The sequence below is a fragment of the Talpa europaea genome, assembly GCF_964194135.1.
Source record: "Talpa europaea genome assembly, chromosome: 5".
Taxonomy (NCBI): Eukaryota; Metazoa; Chordata; class Mammalia; order Eulipotyphla; family Talpidae; genus Talpa; species Talpa europaea.
Window position 1 is genome coordinate 79,274,896 of NC_140071.1, and position 21,636 is coordinate 79,296,531.

Genomic DNA, 21,636 nt, shown 5'->3' on the forward strand with positions numbered 1-21,636 from the left:
TCTACTAAAAATGGAGCTACCATATGGACCCGGCAACTCCATTCCTAGGGATCTACCCAAAGGACACAAAAATGGTGATTCAAAAGAACACCTGTACACCTATGTTTATTGCAGCACTATTTACAATAGGTAAAACTTGGAAACAACCCAAATGCCCAAAAATAGATGACTGGATCCAGAAGATGTGGTATATATACACATGGGATATTATTCAGCAATCAAAAAAGAAAAACTCATGCCATTTGCATCAATGTAGATGGAACTAGAAGGAATTATGCTCAGTGAAATAATCCAGGAGGAAAAAGGAAAATATTGGATGGTTTCACTTATAAAAGGAATTTAGTGGAACCAAATAAGACATCAGTGTAAAAAAATAATAACAGTACAAAACACAACAAAGCAAAACCAGACAATTCTCAACCAGAGACATACTTCAGGGGAAGAGGAGGGAGGAAGGAGAGAGGGAGGGAGGGAGGAGCACAGGGGACTGTGGTGATGGTGCACGGGTGCCTTGGGGAAGGAAATTCTATGGGGACTCAATCTGAGGGGTGGGGGGAAGCAAATATTGTCTAAAAAATGTAAAAAATGATAAATGTTAAAATAAAATAAAATAAATTTGAATGACAAAAAACTGAATAAAATATTAATACCCAATAGAATGATTCTCAAGACAATGTGCTTTAAATTAAACCATTAGATTTTCAAATAGTTTTTGTTAACCAAAAATTAAAATAAAAAAACTCTTAAAATATTTTGTTATTTTTCATTATATTAGAATTTATATAGGTGCTATTTACAAGCCAATTATATATGAATTAATGCTAACATTGTCATCCACAGGCAAGAGACACAAAGATAAAAACAGAGCTATCTCTTAATTTTCATCAAAATTTTTGGCCATGTGTACTAATTTTAATTTCAGATTGATTGAGACCCTGACTCTCTAACTCTTCATATGAGTACCTACTCTAGACTCCCATTTATCTCCTATAGTCTCTCCTTGCTTCTTCATTTATCCAAATCTGGCAGTAAGTCCCTCCTCTCTCCCCTGACACTTGGCTGCATTCTCTGACTCCTTGTGATATTGTCTTGCTTCCAATTTGGGATACTTTCCAGTATATCTCTTGCTACAGTAAACACACTGATTTTTTTCATAAATGTATACTTCTACTTCCTCTCCACTTACCTTATCTCTTCCTCTCAAACCCTGTCCTCCTTTCTCTCTCTAGGAATACTGTGAAATCCCTAGCCCCACCTCCTTTGTTCTCAGGATTTTGCTTGGTGCTCAAAGTTGCTGCTAGTAAAGCTAAAATGTAGAATGAGGCAGGGGGCCTCTCACCTGGACAAGTCTTGGTATAAGGATATCTGCTGAAAACAACAGGAAGATATTATGGCCAGATTATCATAATCAACTAGACCACCTTGACAGGAAGTCAAGTGTCAACAGGATAAGATGTTTTGATCAGCAGCAACAATGGAGGCCCCCAGGCAACAGCCCCTATCCACTGTCCCCTAGCTTGTGCCAGACTATTATTTATCCTCAGTGCACATCCCCACCATGCACATTCCTCCAAACATTCCCCCACCTACTTGCCCATCTTCCCTAAATCTGATACCAAATAAATGTGAGACTTGCCATGGGGAAGGTGCTACATCTCCAGAGATGTGAGCCCCTGTAGGTCTCTCTCTCACCACTTGGATTTTGAGTTATATTTCCTCCATCCCATGCTGCTCCCAATGCAGCTATCCCATGAGGTGACAGAATACAGCTACAGACTTAGCCCTCCTTTCTTCTAAATTCTATATACACCAATTGGCAAGGACTCAGCTGTATTGCATTTTCTACTGTGGTTAATTTCCTCCTTATATCCAGAGTATTATGACAAATTGTTTTTTTTTTAAGATTTATTTATTTATGTATACAAGAACTGGGGTACAAGCCAGAGGTGTGGGAGGTGAGATGATTCACCAGAGACAGAGTGGGAAACAGAACAAGCAGATTGACTGAAGTACACTGCTGACGAGAGCAGCGGGCAAGTCAGGAGAGGTCTGCTGTGCCATATGGATAGCTCCCGGGCTGTCCTGGGGATCAAACTCATGCTGCAGAGGCTGCAGACGGCTTCACAGTGCTGTGCTCAACTCCTTGCACCAACAGGGAGTCCCCACGGCAAATTGTTATGTTCATCTTCTGTGAATTTTTTTGAACATATGGATTCATCTTTGTGTAACTGTTAGAAGTTTGTATAATTCTTTGAAAAAATTCAGACCTCATGGGATTTTCACTGAAGCTTTAGTGTCTTACCAAATCTCTTTTACTTAGGCATTATCTTCCTCACTCTACTAAGAACCTCTGATTGTGTTCTGGTCTTTCCATTCCCCAATTTATAGTTAGAGCTACAATTGGAATGATGTCTTCCATTTCTAAGGTTTCTCATCGTCTTAGTGGAGATGATGAGACCCTTTTTTATTTTCCCAAAGATTTATTTATACAAGCACTGGGTACAGTCAGAAGCGCGGGAGGGAGAAAGAATTCACCAGAGCCAGAGCAGGGAACAGAACAGGCAGACTGACGAAATACACTGCTGAGGGGAGCAGCAGGTGCGGCAGCATAGGTCTGTTGCGCCATGTGAGACCCTCTCCGGTGGACGGGGATCGAACCGGCACTACAGAGGCTGTGGGCAGCTTCGCAGCCCAGCGCTGAACCACTGTGCCTCCAGGGGAGGCCCTCTTCACTAACCTTTCATAAAACTATTCTTCACTCATTTGACATTAATAACATTTGTAATATATATTGTATGTCTATCCAGGTGGGCCAATGGAAAGCAAAGATGATGTTCACAAATTAGTCATCATTTAGGGTTCTGCCACTAATGAGGGATTGCATTTCCAATTCAGGAGGTTCCCAGTAGAAAAAGGAATATATGACCAATAAAGTCTGGCAGATTTCCCCTGTTTATTAAATTCATTCCTGGAAATTTGTGAAGAGGGTAGCTTCTCTGTTGAAATTGGTTTTGGTCTAGGAAAAGTGGAAACTAGTCTTATACTAGTCTAGTCTGATTCTGCAGGTGGTGGTGGTGGGAGGCCTGCAGAGCCATTGCAGCCTCCTCAAGAGAGGCACTGACCCTTTGAAAGGGATTCTCATTTTGGAGTTCAAAATCTCCAATAAAGGTTGGTTGTCCTCCTCCTCATTACTTTTTCTACTATCAAGGTAAGGGTAAGGCTGCTTTGTTCTTTTTTTGTAGGATCAAATGACTTTCTGTTTTCTAAATCTAGTTTATGAAGGACAACCACAATTTGTCCAAGTATTCTCTTGGTTGATGTAGAAAGCTCCCCACCTCTTGATCTAAAAACAAAGAAAAATTCCTAAGTTGGTGGTTGAAACCAAGTCCTATACAAATGCCCACTATACCTGCCATGAGACTAAAATAAACTTCCATACATCTGACTTAGGGGATTGCCCAGAGCAAAGAAGCTTAAAGAAAAATATGAATAAGGAGAACTTAAAGTTTGAACCATGTATATATTAAACAGACACAGTGGGAACTTTACTGAATTAAAAGTGAGCTCCTTTAATTAGACACTGTAAAACAAAAATCCATTCATATATGTCCCTAAGTTGTAACACACCTCTGGTGATCAATGTGAGGAAGCTGCCTTTGGTCAACCATGGGTGTTATGGCCCCATGTTAAGTGCCAAGCTGTTATAGGGCAATTCTGAGGGAAATGTGAGTGACCTAGATAGAATCCACACCTGCATTCTTAAGAACACAGGATAAGACCCAAAGCAGAAGTGTACAGAGAAATAATAAAAAAAAAGTTTATTTACAAGGGGAGAAGGGGAGTGATAAAAGGGGGAAAATGGGGGGGGAGAGAGAGAGAGAGAGAGAGAGCGCAATTGTGTGAGAAATAAAGATTAATTAGCCATTACTTGGCTGAATGCAATCTACCCCAAATTAAAATTTTAGATTACTAATTTACATCTTTGATAGATATAAGGTATATGGTAATTAAGATAGTATGAATCATTTTGCTAAGAAAATGCATTAATACACATAGTCAAGTTAAATAGTTATTGTTAATATAATTTTGTTAATTAATAATTAATTATTAACAAATAATGTTATATAAGTGGCCATTTTAAAATCTTAATGGATAAGAATTTTATTTCTGTTTCCCATTTAAAACTTTTTTATGAACATGTCTATCTCTATTTAATGACAGAACAATATTGATGAGCCTCATCACAAACTTATTATATACAATGCCATTTATTGATAAGTAAAAACATATTCCTTTTACCCCTTCTTTCAACATACTTTTTGTAATTCACAGGTCAGCAGAATTTCTGATGAACTACCTAACTTGACTAACCAATATGCTGCTTTCCTGTCAACAACAGAAAGAAATACTAAGTTGTCAGATATGGTAAGAAGACTCCTCTCTCAGACTATTTGTAATAGGAATCTTGCAGGCAACTGCATAACAAACATCATAGTTGATCAGGGGGAGGTGCCTGGTGGCCTGCGGCTGTAACATCTTTGATTGGTATGATACTTTTCATATGTGTTTTTCAATGTTTTTTTATTTTTGTGTAGAAGAAATGGGGTGTAGGCCAGAGATGTGGGGACTAGAGGATTTACCAGAGACAGAGTGGGGAGCAGAACAGGTTGATCTACTAAAATACACTGCTAAAGGGAGAAGCAGGGAGACAGGAGAGATCTATTGTGCAATATGGGTTAACTCTCTGGTCAGGGATCAAAATCAGGCCACAGCAGTGATAGTGCACTGAGACTTAACACCCAGGCCACCAAGGAGACACTTTTCATACTTTAAATTTTAAGCAGGAGTCCAGCATTGCTCTCTCAGAGAGTAATACATGGGATATGATTCTCTTGGGTCACAGAACATTCATTCTTATGACATATAGGAAAACTGAAATCAATTGTGTATAAAGTAGAAGTTTTAATTCTTGGTTCCACTCAGTTTACTCAGAAGTAATTTTTTTTTCCTTTTTCAATTTGAAACCATCTTGAACCTAAGACTCACAAATAACTTTTTAAATCTCTGTTAATTTGTATTTTAAACTGTGTTGATATGAATTTTTCTAACTGTATTTCTATTTTTATAATTAACTAATGGTGAATGAATTTAAATAAATAAGCAGATGAAATTTAAGAATGAATACTTGACCATTTCATTCAAATTAAGTTGATTGTAAGATCACAGTAAAATTTGTAATTAAAAGACTAAATTCAATGATGTCACAATATAACCATGTGTGTACAAGTAGTATTGTTAAAATTAATTTTTGAAGAATTTGGACCATCATTATAAGGTATTGTTAATAACAAATTACTAAAACTGTATCATCAATTAGATTTTAAAATGCTGCCAATGTACCAGAGAAGTAGCATTGTTGGCTGAAAGAAAATTTCCTAGGTGCACAGGGCTTTATTGATTCATAATATTTTCCATGGTGAAGTAACTGATACAAGACTTGGATGAACTAATTTAAATAAGGCGAAAATACAGTGTTAGTCAAATTAATATAGCAATGAATTCTCACTAATTGTTAAATAAATGTGTTGTTTAATTGATAATTCCTTCATCTTGAGGAATTGTAGAATTGTATTGTTTTCAAGTGAGTCATGCTATAGTATCTCCTGTGAATTATGTCATAAATAATTTATTAATAATATGAAGTGTGTTTCAGAATATTTAGCATGGATTCATAATTTTTCTATCATAATGGAATGCATGGTACTTAGTAAACTGTAGTTAAAAACAAACAGTAGAGATCTGCATTTGAGGAAAATGAGATGCTCTACCCATTTCTTAATTTGCTTCTTACCTAATTTGCAAAGAGGTACTAATTTGCATTTTTCTCTTTTAATTTTGTCTCACTGAATCTGGTAAATCCTTTGTAAACATTTTATATTTTGACATGAAACACTTGCAATTAAAATTATTTTGTGTGGCTTTCCTTACTTAAGAAGCAAACTACTTTTGTCACATAGAATACTTTGTTTTTTTAATTTTTTCTGCAAATGAGAAAACCCTTCAAACTGATTATAATATTGTATCTAATGATGAATTGTATCTAATAGTGAAAAGCCCAAATTGTTGTCTTCAGATCAAAATGGAAATCATCTCTCAAATTTCTATAATAACTTTTACTTCAAATAAAAATATTAGAAAATGGGGATTCCCCTGGCGGCGCAGCGGTTGAGCACTGGGTTGCGAGGCTGCCCGCTGCCTCTGCAGCACCGGTTCATTCCCCGGCCGCAGGCGAGGGTCCCACAAAAAAAAAAAAAATTAGAAAATGTACAACTTATGTATTTGAAATGTATGCATGTATAATTTAATGTTCAACATTTTATATAAATGTTTCACATGAAAACTATTTTAAAACAGAGACTTCTAGCTTCATATGAAAGAGATATCATACATAAATATTTCCCTTCCATTTAGAATGTACCAAAGAAGTAAAGAAAGCAGAAAAGCAAATAAACCTGAAACATAATTATTAAGTGAACATAAAAAAGACAAAAGGAGATTGAAATATGATAAATTGAAGAAAAACACAAGCTAAACTTCTGTTTATTAGACAATTCAGAAGCAGAATACTGAGATAGTAGGTGTGAGGATTTGATGGACAAGCACTAGTTTATCACGAGCTGAAGAAAGACATAAATCTTCAGTTAGAAGAGTTCCACAAAATACCAAGAAATTGAAGGTGAAATGTAGTTGTTTCTTGAGGAAGATTTCCCTCAAAAATTCAAAATCACATGTTCTTGTAACATTTTTATTTTTGGCATTTTCATATACCAGAAATAATGAAGATGTTCTTGAAACTTTCACAGAAAAAACTAACTGGCTGACTGCCAAAGGGATGAGCGACAGGTACTTCTTCAGCAGTATTAGCAACATTTCAGAGATAAGAGATGATAGAATTTTCTCAGTTTTCCTAGAGGAAATAATTTTGGACACAGAACTGCCTCTATCCCCAAATTTCTTACATATGAACCAAGAAAATAATTTTTGATGTGCTAGTGCTCATGAAGTTTAATACCTCTGCATCTTCATCTGTGAAGATTCTTTAGAAAGATAAAAGCAAGGTAACAGTAGAAGGGTGACAATAATACATCAAAGAGTAGAAACTGAGCATTTCCTGGATGAAGTAAGAAAAGTGAAAACAGTTTGCACTCCTACTGCAATGTAGAAGAGCTGCTTTTCACCATATCATCACCAGTATTTGTTGTTGCTAGTCTATGGAAAGCTGTATGGAGGTTCCTCAATCTACTGAAAATGGAGCTACCATATGACCCAGCAATTCTATTCCTAGGGATCTACCCAAAGGACACAAAAACATTCATTCAACAGAATACTTGTACCCCTGTGTTTATTGCAGCACTATTTATAGTGTGGGAAACAACCCAAATGCCCCAAAATAGATGACTGGATCAAGAAAATGTGGTATATATACACAATGGAATACTATTCAGCAATCAAAAAAGATAAACTCATGCCATTTGCAGCAACATGGATGGAGCTATATATAGAGAACCCCAAAAACATCCATGGAGAAACTAATTAAAAGAATAAACCAGTTTAGTAAATTAGCAGGTTAGAAAATCCATACACAAAAATCACTAGCCTTTTTATAGAGGAAACGATCAGTCTGAAGAGGAATAAATTGAGAAAAACATTTCATTTATTGTTTTAACACACACACACACACACACACACATACACACAATAAATAAATAAATACCTGGAAATAAACCTAACCAATGAGGTAGAAAACCTATAAAAGGAAATTTCAAAATACTGTTAAAAGAAATGGAAGACAACACATAGAAATGGAAAGACATTTCCTGCTCAAGGATTGGAAATACTAATGATGTCACAAAGGCCAACCAACCAAAAGCATTTTACAGATTCAAGTTCAATAAAATCCAATGGCATTCTTCAAAATAATGGAACATATTTTGCTGAAATTTATACATAAGCACAAATAACCAGAGCTCTCCTAACTAAAGGTAGAATAACAGAATTATTCAAACTATATTACGAAGCCATAATAATGAAACAACATGGTATGGGAACAAAAACAGACACACAGACCAGTGGAACTGAATTGAAAACCCAGAAATAGGGGCCAACCTGGTGGCACAAGGGGTTAAGACACAACCTATAAAGCTGTCTGCAGCCACTGCAGTGTAAGTTTTATCCCCAACCAGCCAGGAAGCAACCCACATGGTACAGCAGACCTTTCCTGACTCGCCCGTTGCCCCCTCAGCATTGTACTTCAGTCCATCTGCCTGCTCTGTTCCCCACTCTGTCTCTGGTGAATCCTCTCACCCCCCACAGCTCTGGCCTGCACCCCAGTTCTTATATGCAGAAATAAATCTTAAAAGAAAAGAAAACCCAGAAATAAAGTTATACCTATGTGATCAACTCATCTGTGACAATGGAGCAAATGATATCCACTGGAACAAGATAGTGTCTTCAAAAATGGTGCTGGCAAAACTGGAGCACTACATGCAAGAGAATGAAGCTAGATAACTCCCTCATACCATACACAAATAACAACCCAAAAGGGATAAAATACTTGGATACAAGAAATGAAACTATAAAATACGTAGAAGAAAACATAGACATAACACTCCATGATATCTCAGAAACAAAATGAAGGAAAGGATAAACAGCTCCAACTCATCAAACTAAAAGCTTCTGTACAGAAAAAGAAACAATTTATAAAATGAAGTGACATCTTACATATTGGAAGACAATATTTGCATCCATACAACTGATAATGGACTGATATCAAAGATCTATAAAGAGCTTACACAACTCAACAAAACAAAGCAGACAACCCTGTCAAAAAATGGACAGAAGAGCTAAAAGGTCACTTCTCCAAAGAGGAAATGTAGATGGCCAAGAGGCATATGAAAAAATGCTCATCATCACTATAATCAAGGAAATGCAAATCAAAGCCACAATGAGATACCACCTCATGCCAGTAAGACAGGCCTACATTAAAAACAAAACCAAAAAACAAACTGAGAACAACAAATGCTGGCAAGGATGTGGAGAAAAAGGAACCCTCCTTTATTGTAAACTCTTCCAGCCACTATGGACAACTGTGTGGAGGACCCTCAAATTATAAAAAATTGATATACCATATGACCTAGCAATTTCACTTTTAGTAATCTACCCAAAGGACACACAATCATTAATTCAAAAGGATACCTGCACTCGTTTTGATTATTACAGCATTATTTACAATGGCTAAGACAACTTAAATGCCCAAATTCAGATGACTGAATCAAGAAAATGTGTAATATATACACAATGAATGCTACTCAGCAATTGCAAAATAAAAGATAAACACACGCCATTCACAGCAACATGGAGCTAGAAGGGATTATGCTAAGTGAAATAAGTGAGAAGGTAAATGAAAATATCAGATGGTTTCAATTATAGGCAGAATATAGGGAAACAAAAAAGGGTTAAAAAAAAGACAAAACCTGCAGGCAAACTATAGAAAGCGGCATAAGGCAGGGAAAGGGTAGAGAAAGGGGTCAACACAAGGGAGGGAAGCACACAGAGGACTATGGTGACAGTTCACAGGTGATATGGTAGTGGGAGTTTACACCTGAGAAATCAAAGATTGTGCAAAAATGAAAAACAATGTAAAAAAAATTAAAAAGAATATTTAATCAAGAAAAATCAGGGCCTCCCCTGTGGTGCAGCAGTTGTACACTGGGCTGCAAAGCTGCCTGCAGCCTCTGCAGCGCCGGTTTGATCCCTGGCCACCGGCGAAGGTCCCACATGGCACACAGACCTCTCCTGCCAGGCCTGCTGCTCCTCTCAGCAATGTATATTGTCGGTCTGCCTGTTTTGTTCCCTGCTCTGTCACTGGTGAATTCTCTTACCCTCCCATGCTTCTGACTGTACCCAGTGCTTGTATAAATAAATAAATAAATCTTTAAAAAAAAAAAAAAGAAAAATCAACACAAACACACAAAGGATAAGAGGAAAAACTCCTAGTTTTACTTGAAATTATTCATTTGTGATCATACACACCCATTGGGCAAACTAGAAAGAAATGGGACCACATATAGCCATCGCTAACGACATTAAGTATCCTGTAGAGATCCTGAAAGCAGTAGTTTTACCATCAGCCATAGCTGTTATGCATTGTCCTGGCTACCAAATGAACAGGTCTGCAATTGCATAAGGCAACACAGGAGCCGACTGTGAGTAAGGCTATTGCACATTCTGCTTTCAAGTGTGCATTGACCCCTCTCATAGACTTCTCTTAGTTTGTTCCTGAATATATGACTGAGATGGGAAAAGGCCCATGAATATGGATTTAATCACTTTGACACCCTTCTCTATCTGGAGAATGAATTAAAATGACATGATACGCCTCCTGGAGGCCTAATCTACTCACTTTTGAAACATCCATTGAGGGGTCCACTAGATGAAAAGGTGCCTTGCTATAGTTTGTGTGCCCATATTTAATGGACTCTTTGCAAAGACTGAATCAATGGATCACACACATTGTCATATATGCTACAAAAATAACCCAAGAGTGACTCAAACCATAAAGCTACTGGGGTTCAATACTGGGGCAAGTGCCTTTAGAAGGCTGGCAAATTGACTTCAGTCAAATGCATAGAACCACTAGTAACTACATGTATCTACTGTTTTTTGTGAATACATTCTTAGAATGAGTGGCAGCATTCTCCCAGCAGTACAGAAAAGGCTTTGAAGTTGAGAGAGAATCTCCTATATTTGGAATGTGGAAATAAAACAAAACTAAGTATACTTGGGATGCCACGGTACCTAGTTGTACTGAGTCTAGAGAGATCTTTCCACAGATTTCTATTTCATAATTGTTTTAACTGGACACAGTAGTTTCTTGGAGTCAGGTCTCTGCATAAATTCCAGAGTTCTAGGTTAAGTTTGTGGCCATACTTCCAATTTAATAACTATGATTTTTAAGGTATTGATTCATTCTCCAGATTTTCCTACATTGATGTAAGTATGAATTACATTATAGTAATTATAGTTTCTTTCCATCTGCTGGCTTTTTTTTTTTCTTTTTCTTTGGTGAGAAATATAATTTATTTGAGCCTTTCTTGTTTCTTTATTCTGGCATATAGTGCTATGTATTTCCTTTATACTACTTTTTGCTGTATCCCATAGGTGCCTTTATTTTTCCCTCCTATCTGAAGGAGAGTCTTGCAGGATGACTTATTCTTGGCTTGAAGTTTTTTTTTTTTAAAGATTTATTTAATTTTATACAAGAGCAGGGTTACAGGCCAGATCCGCGGGAGGGTGAGAGGATTCACCAGAGACAGAGAGGGGAATAGAACAGGCAGACTGACGAAACACACTGCTGAGGGGAGTAGCGGGTGAGCCAGGAGAGGTCTGCTGCGCCATGTGGGACCCTTGCCAGCCAGCCGGGATGGAACCGGTGCTGCAGAGGCTGCGGACAGCTTCACAGTGCAGTGCTCAATCACCTGCGCCACCAGCGAGGCCCGGCTTGAAGTTTTTAATCTTGACTTATTTTTAATACCTCATTCCACTCTTTACTTCTATGTATTGGTTCTTTTTAGAGCAGTCACATGTGAACCTGTCGGCAGTTCCTTTATAGGTTATTTGCTTTACCCACCTCACCACCCTCAATGTTCATTTTTGTCTTGAACTCTTGGAAGTTTCAAAACTACGTGTCTTCATGTAATCCTTGTTATATTTCTATAACCAAGAGTGTTTGTTTATTTGTTTTGTTTTGTTTTTTTTTAACTTGTATATTTAGGGGGCCTCTCTGGTGGCACAAGGAGTTAAAACGCAACCTATGAAGCAGTTCAAAGCCTCTGTAGCATGAGTTCAATCCCCGGCTGGCCAGGAAGCTACCCACATGGCACAGCACACCTCTCCTGTCTTGCCTGCTGCTCCCCTCAGCAGTGTACTTCAGGCAATCTACCTGTTCTTTTCCCCACTCTGTCTCTGGTGAATCCTCTCACCTCCCCACCTCTGGCCTTTACCCCAGCTCTTGTATTCATAAATAAATAAATCTTTAAAAAATTAACTTGTGTATTTAGGTAAGTTTAAATAAGTTATCTATTCCCTTCTGCTCTGGATTACTTGTTAAGTTTATGTTGCCATTCCTAATGGAGTCATGTAATTCTCAAAGTTTCATTATTATTCTTTTCTATGTGGATCTTTTTTTTTTTTTTGTATTAGTATCTTTTAGGTCACATATTTGATCTTCCATTTGGAAGGACCTTGAGTTGTTCCTGATCTTAGTGGCAGTACTTTATTTTAGCTATTTACCATTTAGTATTTTAAAATACTTTTATTTTTTACATTTTAAAAGGATAGGTTCATTAAGAAAATGAGAAATGAAAAAGATACCTGCATAGACACAGGTGGGCAGAGAGCATCTACTATTGCTCCTGTTGCTTTGCAAAGGGAAAGGTTTGTGAAAATGACTGTTTAGTCACTGGGAGGCAGGATAACTGTCATATTTTTGTCTTAAAGTCTTTGTCTGATGGTCTCTTTATTTCTGTATATTTTATATATGTCCCAGCACTTGTGTTCTTGTTTTGCTTATCCACCTTGTGTTCAGATGGCTTTGCATCCTAGGTAGACATGTTTGATGCCTTATTATTGTTATTTTTTTTTGTGGTTGGAGAACTGCATTTTTTCCTCAGTTTTCCTTGGCATGGGGTGGGAAGGATGGGAGTATGGAACTTAAATATTTGATATACATTTTGTTGAGGAGTGAGATAAATTGCCTTTGCCTCCTCTCTTCTCCAAAAGTTCTTTAGTTATTTAGTGATCCTATATTACCACTTTACCTCCCTTTTGCTCCTTTGTGGTGAGAATAATTATCTATAAAGCTTTAGTCTTCTATTGAGTGGGCTCTCAGCCACACCGCTCATCCTCCAGACCTCAATTAAACCAGAAATGCAGAGGACACACGAGTGGGGTGTATACCATAAGCAATGGCTGCCTCAATAGCATTCAACACTATCCTGTCTCTAATTGCAAGTACTTTGTAATCTGCTTGATGCTTTTTAAAAGACCAGTAGATACTCTCTCACCAGTCCTTCTCTCTGCTCTTGGGCCCACGATGGATCCTGAGCTGGCTGTGTTTGGTGACTCTTTGATCACTTACTGCTGAGAGGGATTGTGAAAGAGGGTTTCCATGCCTACACTGGTTGTGAAGTTCCCAAAGACCTAGGCCAGACCCATTCCTCTGTATACTCTCTTTCCGAAAAATCCCTCTGGGAAAATTCACAGTGCCCTGTAGTGTCCTTGATGCCATGGAAAGCTGAGCAACTTTTCTTTGCCTTTCCCTGCAGCAAGTCACTAACCTTACTGTAAGTGTTCCTTGGGAAAATCCTGGGAATCTCTTGGGGGAATGTCTAACTAGTTCTTTCAGCAAATAATGTTTCTGTATCATTTTATAAGAGAAAAGGTGATCCTAACCCCTCTATTCTGCCATGATATTGGCAGATCCTCCTATTTGTATGATTTTATTTTTTAATTTTTTATTTTATTAAATCTATTTTTTACATCATTGTTCATTTTAAAACAATGTTGCTTCCCCCCAACCTCAGGTGTAGTCCCCATAGAATTTCCTTAACTAATGCAACCATACACCATCACCACAGTCCTGTGCTCCTCCTTCCTTCCCTGTGATTCCTCTCCCTCCTCCCCTACAGGATGTCTCTGGATTATAATTGTCTGTTTGTTTTTGTTTTGTTTTGTTGTCTTTTATATTGCTATCATTTTCCCCTGATGTCTTATTTGATTCCCCTATATTCCTCCTATAAGGGAAACCATCGGATATTTTTCTTTTTTCTTCTGACTTATTTCACTGAGTGTAATTCCTTCTAGCTCCATCCATGTTGTTGCGAATGGCATGAGTTTATCTTTTTTGATTGCTGAATAGTATTCCATTTGTGTATATAACCATATCTTCTTGATCCAGTCATCTATTTTTGGGCATCTGGGTTGTTTCCAGGTTTTACCTATTGTAAATAGTGCTGCAATAAACTTAGGGGTACCGGTGTCCTTTTGGATTAATGTTTTTGTGTCCTTTAGGTAGATCCCTAGAAGTGGAATTGCTGAGTCATATTGTAGCTCCCTTTTTAGTAGACTGAGGAGCTTCCGGACAGCTCTCAACAGTGGCTGAACCAGTTGACATCCACACCAGCAATGTAGGAGAGTTGCTTTTTCATCACATCCTCACCAACATTTGTTGTTGCTAGTTTTTTTGATATATGCCATTCTTACTGGTATAAGGTGGTATCTCATTGTGGTTTTGATTTGCATTTCTCTGATTATAAAGGCTGTTGAAGATTTTTTTCATGTGCCTGTTGGACATTTGCATTTCCTCTTTGGAGAAGTGTCTTTTAAGTTCTTTTGCCCATTTCTTGACTGGATTGTTTACTTTGTTTTTGTTGAGTTGTGTGAGTTCTTTGTATATCTTTGTGATCAGTCCCCTATCACTTGTATGGAGTGCTAAGACTTTTTCCCAACCAGTGGGGTGTCTCTTTGTTTTGGTTAATGTCTCTTTTTCTGTACAGAAGCTTTTTTAGTTGATGTAATCCCAGGTGTTTATTGTTTCCTTGACTTTCTTTGCTGAGGGTGATGGGTGTTTAAAGATGTTACTGAGATGTATGTCTTGTAGTGTTTTACCTACATTTTCTTCTATATATTTTATGGTTTCTATTCTCTTTTTCTTGAAGATTTTATTTAATTATACAAGCACTGGGTATAGTCAGAAGTACGGGAGGGTGAGAGAATTCACCAGAGCCAGAGTGGAGAGCAGAGCAGGCAGACTGACAAAATACACTGCTGAGGGGAGCAGTGGGCAGCAGGAGAGGTCTGCGTGCCATGTGGGACCCTCACTCAGCAGCCGGGATCGAACCGGCACTGTAGAGGCTGTGGGCAGCTTCACAATTCAGCGCTCAACTGCTGCGCCACCGGGGAGGCCCCCTGGTTTCTATTCTTATGTCCAATTCTTTTATCCATTTTAAGTAGATTTTTGTGTATAATGAGAGATAGTGTTCTAGTTTCATTCTTTTGCATGTGGTGGTCCAGTTTACCCAGCACCATTTATTAAACAAACTGTCCTTGTTCCAGTGCATATTCTTTGCTCCTTTGCAAAGATTAATTGTCCACATATGTGTGGCTTTATTTCTGGGCTTTCTATTTGGTTCCATTGGTCTGTGTGTCTATTTTGTTCTGATACCATATTATTTTAATTATTATGGCTTTGTAGTATAGTTTGAGCTTGGATGGATGATACTTCCATTCGCCTTTGTAATTTGTGGTTCCATATGAATTTCATCAGTATTTGTTTGAAGAATGTCATTGAGATTCTTTTTAAAAAAAGATTTATTTATTTATGCATACAAGAACTGGGGTATAGGCCAGAGGTGCTGGGAGTGAGAGGATTCACCAGAGAAAGACTAGGGAACAGAACAGACAGACAGACTGAAATACACTGCTGAGGGGAGCAGCAGCCGAGACAGGAGAGGACTGCTACACCATGTGGGAATCTCCTTGGCTGGCCAGAATTGAACCGGCACTGCAGCACCTTCAGACAGCTTCATAGTGCAATGGCTCCACCAGGGAGGCCCTTCATTGAGATTCTTATTGGAATAGCATTGACTCCGTAGATTGCTTTTGGTAGGATGGCCATTTTAACAATGTTAATTCATCCAATCCATGAGTAGGGGTGTCTTTCCATTTCTTTGTGTCTTCTGTTGCTTTTAACAGTGGGTATAATTTTCTTGGTATAGGCCCTTCACCTCTTTTGTTAGGTTTATTCCCAAGTTTGATTTTTTTTTGTTTCAATTATAAAATGGATGGTTTTCTTGATTTCTTCTTTAGATTGATTGTTTGTATATAGGAAGGCTACTGATTTTTGTGTTTTGATTTTGTATCCTGCTACTTTACTAAACTGGTTAATTATTTCAACTAGTTTTTCTGTGGCGTTTTTAGGGTTCTCTATGTATATTACCATATTGTCTGTAAATAGTGATAATTTTACTTCTTCTTTTCCTCCTTGGATTCCTTGTATGTCTTTTTCTTATCTTATTTCTCTGGCTAGGACCTCCAGTGTTATATTGAAAGGGAGTGGTGAGAGAGGACATCCTTGTCTTGTTCCTCATCTTAAAGGAAAAGCCTACAACTTTTCACCATTGAGAATAATATTGGCTGTGGGTTTGTCGTATATGTTTTTAACATGTTAAGGTATGTTTCTTCTATCTGGAGAATTTCAAGGGCCTTCATCATAAATGGATGTTGGACTTTGTCAAATGCATTCCCAGAATCTATTGATATGATCATGTGGTTTTATTTTTCTTTTTGTTGATGTGTTGGATCACATTGATTGATTTTAGTATGTTGAACCATCCTCATGCCCCTAGGATAAATCTCTCTTGATTGTGGTGTATTATCCCTTTGATACATTGCTGGATTTTGTTGGCAAGGATTTTGTTGAAGATTTTTGCATATGTATTCATTAGAGAAATTAGCCTGTAATTTTATATTTTTCTGTTATCTTTGTTTGGTTTTGTTATTATTGTAATGTTGGCTTTGTTGAACTCATTTGGTAGTATTCCTTCTTTTTCAATTTTTTGAAAGAGTTTGTGTAGAATAGGCACAAAGTCATTTGTGAATGTTTGGTAGAATTCACTTTTGAAGCTATCTGGGCTTGGGCTTTTGTTTTAGGGGAATGTTTTGATTACTGCTGCTTGAAATTGGTCTGTTTAGGTGTTCTATATTACTATATAGGTTTGGATGATTGTATCATTCTAGGAATGTGTCTATCTCTTCTACATTGTTGAATTTGTTTACATGTGTTCATAGTAATCTCTCATTATTCTTTTGATTTTAATGGAGACTGTTGTGATTTCTCCTCTTTTGTTTATGATCCTATTTATATGTATTTTTTTCTGTTTTTTCTTTGTGAGCCTGGTTTATCTCTTTTGTTTATTTTTTGAAGAACCAACACTTGATTTCATTGATCTTTTGGATTGTTTATTCAATTTCTGTTTCATTTATTTTTGCTTTGATTTTTATTATTTCCTTTCATCTACTGGCTTTATGGTTTTTTGTTCATTTTCTAGTTCTTTGAGATATGAGATTAGGTTGTTTCTTTGAGTTCTTTCTTATTTCTTTATTTAAACCTGTATTGTTATATATTTTCCTCTTATTACTGCTTTTGCTGCATCCCATGCATTCTGGACATTGGTGACTTCATTGTAGTTCAACTCAAAGTATTTTTTAATTTCTTTGATCTCTTCTTTAGTCCAGTGGTCTTCCAGCAGTGCGGATTTCAGTCTACATGAAGTGGGAGGGTTCCTTGTTTTCTTTTTATAATTTATTTCTGGTTTGATGCATTTATGATCAGAGAAGATAGTTGGAAAGATTTTGATCTTAATATGTCAGTTGATGTTTATCTTGTGGCCCAGTATGTGATCAATTCTTGAGAGTGATCCATGTGCTCTGGAGAAAAATGTGTACTTGGATTTTTTTGTGAAGTGTCCTATAGATGGCTGTTAAGCCCATGAGTTCTATGCCTTTATTTAGGGCTCTAGCATCTTTGTTTATTTTTTGTCTTATTGATGTGTCCATTGGTAAGAGTGGGGTGTTGAAGTCTCCTACTATGTATGATTTTCTTTAATGTCAGTATTCAGAGCTGATAATTGTCTATTTTTGTCTGCTTTCATTTGGTGAATATATGTTGATGAGTGTCATATCTTCCTGATGTATTGTCCCCTTGATCATAATGTCATGTCTATGTCTCTTTTTACCTTTTTTAATTTGAAGTCTATTTCATCTGACGTAAGTGTAGCTATTCCTGCCTTCTTTTTTGGTCCATTTGCTTGTAGGATTATTTTCCAACATTCTACTTTCAATATATGTTTACCTTTTGTAGTTAAGTGTGTTTTCTGGAGACAGCAGAAGGTAGGGTTATGTTTTTTTTTTTTTAATATAGCCTGCTATTCTGTGTCTTTTAATTGCTGAGTTTAGTCCATTTATGTTTAGAGTTAAAAGTGATACATTGGCATCTGTATTTGCCATTTGTTTGTCTTTTTGTGACTTTATTCCTTACTTTATTCTGTTCTTTTTTACTTCTTTGTTGATTTTGGTTTTAGGATTTCTTTTGAATTTTTTGGAGTGGGGGTTTAGTTATAATGAATTTCGGAAGTTTTTGTCTGAGGAAGACCTTATTTTTTCTTCATACAGGAAGGAGAGCCTTGCAGGTTAAAGAATTCTTGGTTGGCATTTGTTGTCTTGAATTTTGTTGAATCTGTTTCTTCAGAGAGGTCTGATGTCAACCTGATTAGGTTTCCCTTATAAGTTCTCTGTCTTCCCCTTTGCCAGTTTCATTATTTTTTCCTTGTCTTGAACTCTTGCAAGCTTTGCTATTATGTGTCTTGCTGTAGTTTTCTTTTCATTGTTGTAATTGGGTGTTCTTCTCCCTTCTTGTAAGTCAATATTCATCTCCTTTACATGCTTGGGAAGTTTTCTTCAGTTATCACCTTGAATAATTTCTCAGTTCCTTTGTCTCTCTCCTCACCTTCTGGAATGCCTAAGACTCATATTTCCTCCTTCATGGAATCTGATAATTGTCAAAAAGTTTCTTCATTCTTTTTCCTTTTTACTTCTGTCTCCTTTTCTCTTTTGGTGCTTTTTATTTCTGTATTTTCAAGAGTGCTGATCTATTCTTCCATTTCATCGATTCTGATTTTATTGCTTTTCCCAGAGTTCTTTATCTCCTCCATTAATCTTTTAATCTCCTGCATTTCTTTTATTTCATTTCTTAAGGTTTTATTTTCGTTCTTCTGTTCATTGATTATTTGACTCATATCTTTTTTTTCCTTTTTGTTTTCATTTTATTTTATTTTATTTTATTTTTTACAAATTGCTTCTTTAAGAAAGACAAATGGGTTTTTAGGAGCACAAAGGGAGGAAAATTTTGTGATTATGTTTGTTCATGCAGCTCTGTGTGTGTGTTCCTTCTTGTGGAGTTCATGGTAAGTTTATCTTGGAAGTAGATGTACACTGAAGAGGGAATTTGTATTAGCTTTATTTCTCACAAGTTCTATTCTCTATCCGACAGACAGAGATGTTCTTTCATGTCATTGTGTTGAGTCTGGTGTCTTTTTCTTTTTGTGTTGTGTCCTTCCCCTGTGGCCTTGCTTGGTTATTTATACTTTTCTTCTCTCTGCTGTTTGCTTTGTAATTGATTCTATGCAGTGGGATGCTCTGCCACTGGGGTTGACAGGCATCTCTTTGGGGTGCTCCTTCAGGGTTTTTGGAAACTGTTTACCAGACTGAGTCCAGTACCATTAGGCCTAAACTCCACTAGGGTATTGATTCTGTGACTGTGTTGCTGGGCACTGTCTCTTACAGTTCCCTCCTCCAACACTCAGCTAGTTGGTGATTTTGTTCTGGTCACTAGGTGGTGCCAGAGACCTGTACTTTCTGACCTGTGCTTTTTCCCAGTAGTTCTCTGGAAAATAGAGGGGAGGGACAGAAACACCTCAGCATAGGGTCTATTGCTCATCTGGGTGCTGTGTCTTCCCTGTATTCTTCCCATGCTGTGCCTGCAGCTGTGCAGATCCTGCGCTTTGAATTCTGCACCCTAGTTCTCAGTTCTAAGGCTCCCAGATCCATGTTGGCTGTCTCCCTGTGTGGTGCCCACTTTTATGGCATGTCCCATGCCCCAGTTCCTGTGTCTGGCTCTAAGTTCCAGAATGTGGGCTGTCACATGGGCCCTTCGGTAGTCTTGCTCCAAACCTCCTTTCTCTTCTCATATCACCTCCACCCCTCAGAGTCTGAGGGTGGTTTTGGAATACCTAGCTTCCACCTAGGGATTTGGTGATTTTGTCCTAATCACTAGGTGGTGCCAGAGATCTTTTCTAGTAGCCTTCCAGAACTGTGTTTTTTCCCCTATAGCTCTCTGGGGAACAGAAGGGTGGTGGAGTGGAGTGCCTTAAAGGAGTGGGGGTGCTGTGTCTGCCCTGTGTCCTGCCATCATGTGTATCCCATGCCCCGAATTTCTTACCCTGGTTCTCAGTTCTGAAGCCCTCAGATCCAGAATGTGGCTGGATGTAGCCCAGTTCAGTGCCCACAGATATGGCGCCTTTTGCTCCCTGATCCTGTACCTGTGCACCTGGTTTTTGATTACCCAGTGAGTGTCATCCACCTCAGTGATGACTCTCACATGTCTCCCCACAATCCTAGGTTGTGGGCACAGGAACCTGGACAGCCCACATCCATGTGTGCTTTTCAAGCAGGAGTGTGCTTTTCTGCTCAAGCTTATCGGCTGGCCTTTAGCTATTTGCAGGTCTCTATGAGGAGTCCTTGTCTTGTTCTAACAGTGCCGAGTTTGTGATTACCGGGTGCCTTTTGCTTACCTCTGTGGCTATTCCTGCACGGTTCCCCACAGTTCCTGGTCAGGGTGTGTGGTGCCTGCAGTTGTTCCTTTATACTTACTATACTGCTTGATCTGTAGTTTGTTCTTGTTTTTTTTCTCCTTTCTGTTGGTCAGAGTGTGCTGACTTTGTGGGTGGGTGAGAGTATCAGGGTTCTGATGCTTTCCGCATTTCTCATCCTCTGTTATTGCAAATTTCCTCTTCAGGCTATTTGCTAACATCGCCAGTTTATCTTCAGTGTTCTGGTTCTTGCAGAGACATGCCACTTTTTCTGCTTATTAATTATTTTTGGGGAGAACTTAGAAATAGCTTTTCTTTGCTGCCATGTTGATCCATCTTCCTCTGTGTTTTTAGATGGCTATAAACATTATATGAGTGATTATGGAAAATGGTAATACTACCCCTGAAGCCTTTTCATCCAATGTTTTATTAGGTTTCTTTTGTTTATTTATCTATTTGATCAATGAACATGTTGTGCCACTAGATTGTGTTTATGAATTTAATAACAAATATTAGCTAATTTGAATAATGATTTAGTGCCATATAACCTCCATGTAAATATATGGTAATTTGACACAATTTTATTTTATTTTTTTCAATTTAATTTTTTAATTTTTTTTATTATTTAAATTTTATTTTTATATTCCCCTTACAATTACAACCCCCTTATTTTAACCCCAAGCCCTCCTTTCCCCACCCCCAAGCCCACATAGAGTGTCTCTGGTTCATAGTTGTTTGTTGATTTGGATATTTTCTTTCTTATAGTTATTCTTTTTCCTGGTCCCTTATTTAAGATTTCTAGATTCCTGTATGACTGAGACCATCCGGTATTTTTGTTTTTCTTTCTGGTTTATTTCGCTGAGCATGATCCCTTCCAGCTCCATCCATGTTGCTGCAAATTGCATCTGTTGATCTTTTTTGAATGCTGAGTAGTATTCCATGGTGTATATGTACCACATCTTCTTGATCCAGTTATCTATTTTCGGGCATTTGGGTTGTTTCCAAAGCTTAGCTATTGTAAATAGTGCTGCTATAAACATAGGGGTGTAGGTGCTCTTTGGAATTGATGTTTCTGTGTCCTTTGGGTAAATATCCAGGAGTGGAATTGCTGGATCATATGGAAGCTCTAGGTTTAGTAGGTCAAGAAATC

The 21,636-nt window shown here is 37.6% G+C and overlaps 1 protein-coding gene across 1 annotated transcript in view; it reads left to right on the top strand.

The window, feature by feature from the left end:
• The window catches only part of STPG2 (sperm tail PG-rich repeat containing 2), a gene marked incomplete at both ends in the record, with an annotated part of 288,689 nt that overhangs the window by 191,350 nt on the left and 75,703 nt on the right, over window positions 1–21,636 (top strand). Inside the window, one exon of the mRNA XM_084232956.1 lies at window positions 4,333–4,425. Coding sequence (XP_084089082.1) covers window positions 4,333–4,425 — 93 coding nt within the window. The remainder of the gene's footprint in view (window positions 1–4,332; window positions 4,426–21,636) is intronic.